This window comes from Emydura macquarii, unplaced genomic scaffold (assembly GCF_026122565.2).
Source record: "Emydura macquarii macquarii isolate MOO-44397 ecotype Brisbane River unplaced genomic scaffold, CSIRO-AGI_Emac_v2 contig_629, whole genome shotgun sequence".
Classification (NCBI taxonomy): Eukaryota; Metazoa; Chordata; order Testudines; family Chelidae; genus Emydura; species Emydura macquarii.
This window is the reverse complement of record NW_027130766.1, coordinates 6662822-6673514: the sequence shown is the minus strand read 5'-3', so window position 1 is coordinate 6673514 and position 10693 is coordinate 6662822. Positions and strand designations below refer to the sequence as shown.

The 10693-nt window shown below is 51.8% G+C and overlaps 1 protein-coding gene across 1 annotated transcript in view; it reads right to left on the bottom strand.

Moving 5' to 3' along the window:
• The window catches only part of LASP1 (LIM and SH3 protein 1), a 56518-nt gene that overhangs the window by 4236 nt on the left and 41589 nt on the right, over positions 1-10693 (bottom strand). The window contains exons 4-6 of the mRNA XM_067541197.1: positions 9821-9928; positions 544-697; positions 101-201 (exon numbers count right to left, since the gene is read on the bottom strand). Coding sequence (XP_067397298.1) covers positions 101-201; positions 544-697; positions 9821-9928 — 363 coding nt within the window. The remainder of the gene's footprint in view (positions 1-100; positions 202-543; positions 698-9820; positions 9929-10693) is intronic.

The following is a 10693-nucleotide window of genomic DNA, read 5'->3' as shown; positions in this document are numbered from 1 at the left end:
CTAATGGCTGACCTGTTCTATGGACCACTACTGGGATCCCACCAACTAGTGTCAGTGCTTGGGAGGTCAAGCGCCATTGCTGCCCTGCGGCTATACTCACTCCTCCTCCAGAAGAAGGGGCAGTACGCTGTATAGAGACTGGTGCTGCAGGCTCCTTGTAACCATAGGACTGAGATGGAGGCTGCTGCTGCTGTTGGTAAGCTGGGAAAGAAAGACAGTTCCTATTAGTCACGCCACAGAGTCTTGGGTTCTGGAGACAGAGCCCTGCCTCAGAGACACTGCCTTTCTTTGCAACAAGCCTCACTCAGCCCAGGGAGCCCCTTTAAAAGAGCCACAAGTGGTTTGTCTGACCCCAGACACGTTGGGAAGAAGTTTTGCAACACTGGGCATGGACTTCAGTAGCCCCACTGCAGTGTGGCCTCTTCGGGGCACCTGTGTCAGAAGATGAAGGTAGAAGGGGGAAGTTGTGCAGGAGACAGGTCCAGACCTGCATGACCAAGGTCCCCCCACCTTCTCCCCAACAGAGTGTTCAGAGCTCATTACCAGGGTTGCTGGGATGGACATGATGAGGTGGCTGGTGCTGTTCCACGGGTCTCCTGTAGTTGGCACTATCCTGGGAGTTCCTGCGTTCCAGCTCACCACCCTCGCCGCTACTTGGGCCCATCCTGCTCTTCTCAAACTCTTCATGGTACTTTATCTACAAGAAGAAAGATGGAATTAGACCAGTGCCGGGGGCTCCTGGTCCAGTTGGGAGTTGGTCCATGCCAGCCACGCAGGTGCTTACCAGGATAGCCTGCCCCCCCAATGAGCAGGTTTTAACCCATTAAGAGTCTCCCCACCCTGAAAGCCAGTTGGATCACACCCATTACTGCTGCAGAGACCAGAGGCAGACCTTTACAATCCCCAGGCAACAGCCCCAGCGAGAAGCTGCTTCAGCACCTCATCTGGACCAAGCCTCAGGAAACGGTCTAGGTGCACTGGGCGCTACTACAGCGCGCCGAGCCCATAGCATGGTGCTGCGTGCATGCAGCAGGAGATGCCATCTTTGTGGTCATTGATCCCACAGCCCTTTTGACAGCTGGAATCCAGCCACAACATCCAGGCTATTTACATTCTGCCCACCTCGGATTCCACCAGGCACTTTCAGTCGCGTACCTCTCGCTTCCTGCCCTGAAGGGTCACAGCATTGTTCGACAGTTCTATCCCAGCCCAGAGCTGGACTGCAGCAAGTCCCACACCCTGTCTGAAAAGGGTTGTGTTGGGACCACTTGAAAGCTGCTATTGCTATTCATGTTCTGGTCCAGCAGGTGGCACTGCAGACTCTTGGCAATTCCAGAGCCAGCCCTGCAGTTTTAACAAGGGGGGGGGCCTGGGCAATGCATTGCTCTCCCTCTCTTACATGTGCACTTGGTCTGCACAGACTCATGGCAGGTGACTCAGCCTTTTCCTCTTGCCACTGGGAGTCTGATCCTCATCTTTGGTCCACTCCCCTTGGGCCTTCAGCTGAGAGATCATTTGTGCAGCTACAGGCCACCCAAGGCTTCCTGGGAAAGGAGCTTTCCAGCCCTCTAGGCTGCTGGGAACCCCACCCAGGATGCTGTCCACGGCTGTCAGTGTTCGTGTAATCCTCCCCCATCTTCAGTAGCCACCTGCTCTCTCGTCTTATACTTTGACTGTGAGCTCTCTGGAGCCAGGCTGCAGGGCCCAGTCATAGATCAGGACCCCCCCCGTGCTAGGCGCTGTACAAATAGTGCCCCATCTCCCCACTGTGCTTGAGCAGGCCTGCAGAGAGGGTTGGGAAGGGGCAGAGATAAGGAACAACGTCAGGCCTGGAGTCAGCTGATGAGCTCAGCTGTTCTCAGGGCTGGCTACTAGATCTCCCTCAAGGGAGGCAGGCCAGGCCCACGGAGCATTGCGGGGAAGGACGCCGCAGGGATTAGTCCAAGACTGCAGCTCAAAAAAAAAATCATCCAAGGACAGAGAGGTTGTAAATTCTCCCCTCTCCTCAGCACCCTCCTGCTTTCTGGCCAGCTCAGCAATGCCCGGGGACAGAAGATGGACAGTGGCATCCCCTTATGCGAGTTTTGCATATATTTCCAGGGTGGGAGAGCGAGAGAGAAATGTGCTATAGTGGAGCTTCCATAATCACAGCAAGGGGGAGGGGAGCCAGTGAGTGAACTAGACCTGCAGCCCCCTCCAGTGATAGGTCAGTCCTAGAATTCCCCCCATACCTCTACTGATGCCCCTCAATCCAAACTACAGCCTCCCTCCTATTCCAGTCCCGAGATCCCCATGCAGCTCTGACAATGCATCTAGGATCCTGACTTGCAGCACCCCTTCCTCTTAGCATTGCCAACAGCTGCCGCATGGAGTGTGGTCGGTGAGGGCCAGGTATGTTCTTTGATGTGGTTTATCTGGCTCCGGCTCCTTTCCACTTGTGACCCAGGCAGGATCGGGACCACGTCTGAGAGCCACATTAGCTGAGCTGTTATCATCTACATAAGGGAGAAGGCAACTTGGGTACTCATGGCATTCTCATCCACTGCCAGGGAAGCAGGGCTTTAAAAGCAACTGCTGTTAGCAGGGTTTCCACAGCTTTAGCTAGAATGGATCTGACCCGCTATATGCAGTCCGCTCCATCCATCTTCAGGCTGCTCTGGGAGAATCCCTCGCTCTTGCTCTGGCCTCCAGAGCACAGCAGCGCTGCCTCGGGTTCCTCAAGCTGGGAATGCTCCCAAGCACCCAATTAGGGCTCTGTCGCTTGGCAGCTGAGGAGAAGCAGAGAGGCTGCTGTCCAGGAAATTGGAGGGCAATTACTCAATCCACATGCCTGAGTATTTATAACAAAAGTGAGACAAACAGAGGGTGTGGGAAGGGAATCCCAACAGAGGATCTAAACTGAGGGCTACAGATTAGATTCATCTCATTGCACCTCCTCAGTGAGGTTCCCCACATTAACCGTTTGAATGCCAGGTCTCAGACAGCCAAATTGAGCAGATTATCTAGCCCCAGTCTGGAGATGTTTGGCAGTAAGGATTAGAGGAGGCACCCATGATGGGTGACCAGGGCAGGAGCCTGCACCCCATCCAAATACCATATGGAGGACAAAGCCAGGGATGAGGTCATATGGTAGGTGGCAGATTCTCAGCCAGACCAAGAGGGGCAGGGTTATGCTCTATTGTACTGAAAACGCTGGGACCCTGAATCAAGTCAGATGCTTTGGCAGCCCTTAGTTGGCAGACAAGCTGACAGTGAGTGGGAGGCTGGTGGAGTGGAAACACCAGTAGCACAAGCAACGTTGCATGTGGGCAGCCTTCTAAAGGCACCTATGCCACAGGATGGGGAAAAAATACCACCAGCCCCAGTCAACTCCCTCCCCAAATATGCAGCAAAGTGCTTAGTACGTTTTAGTGCTAAAAAGCAAGGAAAGAAGCTGGCTCAAGATGATGACAGACAGAATCCTTGCTTCCAGTGCATCTTTTGCCCCTGCACCTATGCCCTGACCTGCAAGGGCCCCCTCACTATTCCAGTCCTGGGAACCTGCTGATTGTCAAGCGGTATATTTGAAATTTGCTAGGAACTAGGTTAAAACCTACCAAGCCCCTTTTCCTCATGAGCCAAAGCACATGTGAAACTCAGGTTCTCTGAAGTGAAAGTTTAGCATATTAACACATACATCAAGGTCCCCTTTCCCCAAACCGGTCACCACAAAGACCCACAAAACAAAGCCAAAGGCCAAGTGCCCTACCTAACAGTGCCAGAGCTAGCCCGGGGGGGGGGGGGGGGGAAGAGGAGGCACAGGCGGGCAACGAGAATGCTTTACAGTGGCTAGTAGGGTAACTGCCCTACACATCACTGAGGAAGTTCAGCTATGGGAAATCCTTCTAAATATAGCCCTGACCTGTTAATAGGGTTAGGGAGATTGCTGGGAAGGAACCAAGCAGATGAAAAGAGAAGGCTATTGTATTTTCTAGAGGCAATAGCTAGCCCCCCTCGTCATTAAAGCAAGAATGACACGTTGCTAACTTCTACCCAGTTGCAGTGTCCTTCATAGTAGAGAAGAGATGTGACTTGATTGCAAACGAAAGCAAAAGGAGATCGTTTTCAGGCTGCTGGATGCAGAGAGCCCACGAGAACCATGGGGCCCAGCTCCCAGACTTGCTGTCTCTCCAAATTGGGCCTGGACCCAGCAGCCACAGATGGAATTGCTGGCTGCACTACAGAGTAGACTAGGTCTGCCATAGCACTCATGCTGGCAGGCCTGCAGGGGAAGTCTGAATTTTGAAGCAGTCTCACTCGGTTATTTTCACTGCAGGGCTGTAGCTCTAAGTCACTGATGGATCTGAACTGATTGTAGCAACAATGGAGTTTAGGGAAGCTTCCTAGTGTAGACAGGGCCTCAGGGGCCACCCTTCAGCTGCATGTCCAACATCCCTCCATGCTGCATGTACACAGGGCACGGATGTTGAGATCACTGGCAAAGCTACCTTAACCATCTATTACAAAACTTGCAAAGTGTGCACACAGCTGGGGGTAGGGAACAACTGATCAAACAGACCAGAAATAATCTCCGCCACCCCCATCTCTTACTCACCTCAGAGGAAATTTTAATAATCATTCTAGAGCAGAAGTGGGGAATTTTCAAGGGTACCGAAGTTGCCTTTTCAAAAGAGCTTTAGGCTCAAGTAACTTTTGAAACTGGCACTGGGACACTCTTAAAAATGTTACCCAATGTGCTCTGGGCTACCGGTCAGGTGACTCCTCATCCACTGTCACAGCACAGCCGGCCCATCTATAGACTTTCTACCAAACATCAATTAAAAAAAAAAAAAGATTTTCGCTTAGAAGTTAGAGGGATCCTAATCACAGGCTCAGACTAGGCAGGCTCAGAAATGAAGCCAGCAGCTGCCACCAAGACATGCTGGTTGCATACAACAATCACAGCTTCCATCTCCCATAAAGAAACCAATCTCCCACTGCAATCTGTTTCTCCTTTCCTCTTGCTCAATAGCAGGTCAGGAGGGCAAAGGGTTAATGCCAACTGCCTAGGCATGGGTGTAAAAATTAACAACCACTTGAGTTAATGAATACACAGCCAACTGGAAGACACCTGCAGTCTATTTGTTGGCAGGTTAAACAATTATTTACTGCAGGGCACTAAGCAGGAGCAGGAGGGAAAGCCTGGAGCAGGGTTGCGCTCTTAGGAGGGGAACTTCCCCCACTCATAACATTTGCTCTATAAATCAGAGGAAAGCTGCATCCTACTTCTTCTTAATAGGGATTGAAATCCTGACCTGAGGCAGCCATAGCCTTGCTTACAAGGCAGGGCTGTTGAATGGTCGGAGTATCAGGACTCGGGCTTTGATCCCTGGCTCAGCCAGGGACTCAGATTCCTCTGGTCTAATGCCTCTCTCAGAGGGTGCTGAGCGGCTGTCAATGTTTGAGATGGACTGCAAGAATCTCTGGAGGGAGGCACTAGGGAAAGGCACAGCTAGCAGAGAATGGCATTTGTCAGGAGCATCCTCCTCTCCCTGCGAGGTCAGGAGAAATAATGTAACATGCTGGGGCCAGGCCAGCTGCTCGCTGCCTGTGAGCCTTAGCGCCCAGCAAGCACTCCCAGGCTCTTTGTTCAGGGAGTGGGTTTATTTTTATGTCTTTATTAAATAATCATGTCAGTCTTTTTTTTTTTTTTTTTTTTTTTTTTTAATAAACAAGTTCCTGAATGATTTTATGGGGGAGGGGGACGGACTGGTGGCAATTCACATTTTGAATCCTAGCTCATTCTTTCCTCCCCGCCTTGCCTGCAGAAAGAAACTTGGCCTGGATTTAGCCTTTCATGATCTAGAAAGTAGAGTGTCATCTCCACTTTATAGTTCATTCTTTGTATATATTTTCTCTTCCTTCCCTTCCTTCCTTGCAGCATAACGTGCCAAAATGAAGAGAAAATCACTAAGTCTGTTCAAATATTTGGCTACGTTTGCATCTGCCTCTCCTGCTTGTACTAAAGGAACTGCACACCTCTTTGCTCTTCGGCAGACAGCTCTGGAGAAATGAAGAGCAGCACTACTTTTACCTCCAGAAGGCAAAATGAATGCAGTAAGAGGGGGAAGTTGCTGTGAGTATTTATCAATCCATTGCTCCAGTTCCAGAACTGGCTTTTCACTAAATGACGTTTGTTTTAAGTGAGCCTCCCTGGCTGAGGAGATAGGAGTTGCAACTGTTGGAGCTAATATCCTGCCGCATACACTGGACTTTGTGAAGTTGTTCAACAAATGTGTGGCCACTTTCCTGGCTTAATTCACTAGCAACCCCAATAGCAGAACTTAATTCATCTTATTGCAGGGCAGGCAAAATGCTAGGCAGCACAATGGGGAATCCTACCAGCCCTGGGGGTGGGGAGGGAGGGAGGGTGTGAGGCAGCCCCTACAGTTAGGGGAACAGAAAGTGAGAGCAAAGGGCCCAGTGCTACTCTCCTGAAACCTAAAGCAGAACTCCCCTGTGGCTTAAATCAGGAGCAGGACTGAGCAACCAACCAGCCAGAGACATGCTCGGGGCTCCTTTGGCACCTTTGTGCCGTTGTTTGTGCTGGATCAACCGGAACCTACTGACCTCAATCGTGTCTCCTGCCCAAAACGAAGCCATTGTTTCTATTTAGCAGTAGAGCTGGTGCCCAACACCTGCCCCAGCTGCACAGCAGGCTGCAGCGTCCACAAAGTTGTGAAGGATTCACCATGTTCCTCTGCATGCGAGTTAATAACTAGATGGCTGATGGAAGTGCCCTGGCAATGGGGGGAAGGTGGCAGACCTGCCAATCAGTCCCAGCTCCTCTACCCCCACCAATTAGCCAGGGATTGTGTGTTCCAAGAACAGATGTAGCGATAACGCTGCACCACTGCATGCTGCCATGGCTACCTGCTCTTTCCAGAGGGCTGTTGCTAGCTCCTCTTCTTCCACTAAGTTTTTCACCTCTACCTTAGGGAAAATCCTCCACGTAAGATTCCTCTTGCCCCTTACCATTCCCAGGGTCATCCCTGCCCTTCCACTGTTGCAAGCTGAATGGGTGTCTGGACTGGGGCTAAGGAGACATGGTCTCATGTTACTCGTGCAAGGGCACCTGGTTTAGCACTGCAAGCAAGAGCTCTCCTCCCTGCAGCCCTTTAGCGATCTTCTCTAGCTAGCAGAAGACGCCCTAGGAGAGCAGGGAATGTGATCAGTTTGGAAGCTTTGCTTTGCCCCTTCCCCTAGAGATTTTCCTAAGTTTGTGCCAGATCAAGCCTGAACAGCGATCAGAAAAGAGCAGCTGAAGGGCCAGCTGTGATGCCATCCTCTTCGGCCACTGCTGCAAAGACTCTGCATCTGCTCTGTGCCCGGGGGATAGGGCCTTGTGCAGACATCCCAGTGTCAGAGCTGAAGCACTCCCAGGGAGGAGTAACTCTAGCAGCTTGGGCTTCAGTTTTGCCACCTAGGATTACAGCTGACAGAGATCCCCCGGCCCCCATTAACAGTGGATTGGCAATAGTCTGCCCTCAACTTCCTACTGGGAGGGGTGGGGGTTAAAAGAGTAAGTGACTCAGCTTCCTGGCCAGGACTCCATTCAGCCACTACACCTTTACCAACTGAGCTCGGGCATGGCCAGAATCTCACCCGTCTCTGTGCTACATTAGTCTTTGGAGGCCCCCAGTTCATCCCTGAGCTGGTGCAGAGCCCTGGGAAGCTTTTCAGGCCTTGCCTCAGGCTGAGGCAGACATGAGATCTGCCCCCACTGGCACCCTGGCTGCCCTGGCCACTATGAGTATTATGGCAGCTAGAAAACAGCCAAGCATAGGAATGCCCCCACCCTGTGGCAGGCGGGAGGTCCTGAGCTCCATGGGTATTCCAGCTGCTCTGCAATCTCTTTGTGCTAGCCACATCAGCACCAAATGGGCCCAGGGCACCACAGGAGTGCCCAGAGTCTCTAAAGGAAGGGAAGTGACTAAATGGAAGCAGGCTGTCAAGTGGAAAGTTAGCAGGCAAGATCACGTGTGAAGCTACAGCACAGGCGGGTGGTTTTACTGCCAGCACTCTGTGGATCCTGCCCTTTACCACACCAGGTTTCGCAACAGCCTCAGAGTCTGATAAGGAAATTAAATACACCCAGGGCTGCAGCGAACGGTCAGTTAACTCTGTGTTCTAAAGGAAGCAGATGCTGTTGCAGCCTCCCCCCACCCAATCAAGGGTTTGGGAAGCAGGTGTGGGAGATCCAGCACTCCTGGCCGGAAGCAGGGGTGACACGAAACCCGATGTGCCACACGCAGCAGGGCATGGTGTGTGCACGCACAGCTGGTCTGACCTCCCTCCCCTTTCACTCTTGGGGAAGAAACAGTAACACACAGAGACTGGATAACATCAGACAAGCTATGCCACTAACTGATGCCTAGGGCACCACTGCAGACCATTTGCAAGAGGATTGAACTACCAGGTTAAGTGGCACCTGCTGCTCCCAGACATGTGAACCTAACTGTTAGTTAAAGAAAAAGGAGCCTTGTTTTTGGATTGGGGTGGGGAGAGGATTTCAGGGCTTGTGAGTGAGTCATTGAGTATTGGACTGGGAGCCTCTGCTTGAAAAGTATTTTGTACTTCTTACAGCAGCCGCAGTGGGGAGAGGCAGAACCAGGGTCTCTAGTGCATCATTTTTAATCCAACCACATTGCTGGGGATAGTTGCTTTCACAAAGAAGTCCACCACAATCTTAGAGGTCCTAGAAGCAAAACATGAGGAACTAGTAACTGGGGCCCTTCGTTGCCATCTAAGTGAAGAAGCCAAGGATTGAAATCCCTTTAAGCCCCTATGAGACCGAGGCAGGGACCAGGAGTCCCTTGTGCTAGGCCCTAGAGAAGGTCCCTCCAGGTCACAGAGCAGGGGGAGCTGCTGGCTTCTGAAGCTGTAACAAGCTCGATTTGCAGGGCTGCATCTAGTTTAGTGAGGCCAGCTGGCAACCTAGCCATCAATGCGCTACAATGCCAGGTAGGAAACCGGGTGACAGAGCCCATCCTGCTGGAGAGCAGCAGGTGCCGGGATTGCCTTGGATATAGTGTTTGCTCAGCTCATGCGTGGCCGGAACAGCTGCAGCAAAGCCCGCCAGCAGTCAGAGGACACTGCACAGCTGTTTAAGCGGGACATGGTGGGAAGAAGAAGAGGTGTCTTTGGTGGAGCTCTCCCAAGAAAGCACCTCGTGTGAAGTCAAACTGGAGTCATGCTGCACTCAGGTGTCCCCACAGCAGGATGTAGCATTGTGCCTCCAACTCATACCCCATTAGAGGTGAGGCGACTTGTTACTTAGCCAGCTCACTTACAGGCAGGGGATTCAGTAGCAGACAGTAGGGAGTAGGCAGAGTCCAGAGTATGGGACAGATGTGACTGGCTCATTCAGGGCCATCCCCTAGGGCTCACGTTTGCTTTGTTTCATTTTATGAGCCCCCCCCCAAACCCACTACACATTGTGCCCTTCATGGCACGGTCAAGACTTGTGAGGTCCTGCCAGCTGCCATTGCATCGCCCATCGTGTGGCATCTGCAGGGAACAGAGACATCACATGCCAGCTGCACTAACATACAGAAACGATGTGCACTAGCACACGGGCTGCGCCCTCCCCCAGAACTATCCCAGAAGGAACCAAAAGTTGTAGTAAATAAAGATCTTGTTTTCACAGCCTTTGAGTTTGCAGGGCTGGATCGTTTTTTGTCCCCCATTTTTCTAGCAGGAGTCCCCCTGTCCCGCAGCAAAAAGCCCAGGGAAGGATTGCCACATAGTGATCTAGAGCCCAGATTAAAAAGCTACGTACATTGCTGATCTGGTCCTGAGTCTTCTTGATTCTCTGCAGCTCGGGGGTGTCAGCCACCACGCTGAAGCCCTTCCCCTTGTTCTTCTCAAACTCCTCCTTGTAGCGAATCTAGGTACAAGAGAAACGAGCTATTTTAGACACCATGAAATCATACAGAGCGGCCTATGTGGCAAGGCCTAGCCTCTGTGTGATCCACCCTCTTTCTGCATTGCATGCTACCCTGAGATGGCCTTTTAGCCCAGCCTCCAGAGACACCTTCTCTCGTAACCAGTACCACTCTGCCATTACTGCTGGGAGGTTATTCTTACAGGGGGTTTATGAGCTACAGATACAAACAGCACTTCTGCAACATGTGAAAGTCTGCCACCAATGGGTGGGACAGTTAGAACAATCCTAACCAAGTTATACAGCAGGGGCCATTGTAAGAGGCAGACTATGGTGACTCCAATTTGTATTTGGCTAGTACACAGGGCTCAACGCCTCGACTCCTGGGGAGGGGAGGGGAAGTCATGGGAATTTTTAAAGCTCTGAGCCATAAAGACCCGTCTCATCTCTCCTCTGAGAGATGGCAGTTTCAGCAGCCTACTACTGTTGGCACATCATTACATCTACCACCCAGACCTATTGAATAGCCCTGAGCTAATCCCCTCCATGGGGATGGCCAGGGACCCATGTTTGATCCTGCCACACCCCCATACCAACCAGCACAGCTGCCCCATTCCCCGAAGAGTCAGCCGGAGACACAATGGCTTCTACAGAGGCCAACAATCAGCCCCTGACTCAATCCCTCCAGTAAGGAAGGAAGTGCTCAGACCAGCCACTCCACCTCACTGGATGGGAACTGCTCTCCTTGCATCTTGGAGCTGAAGAGGA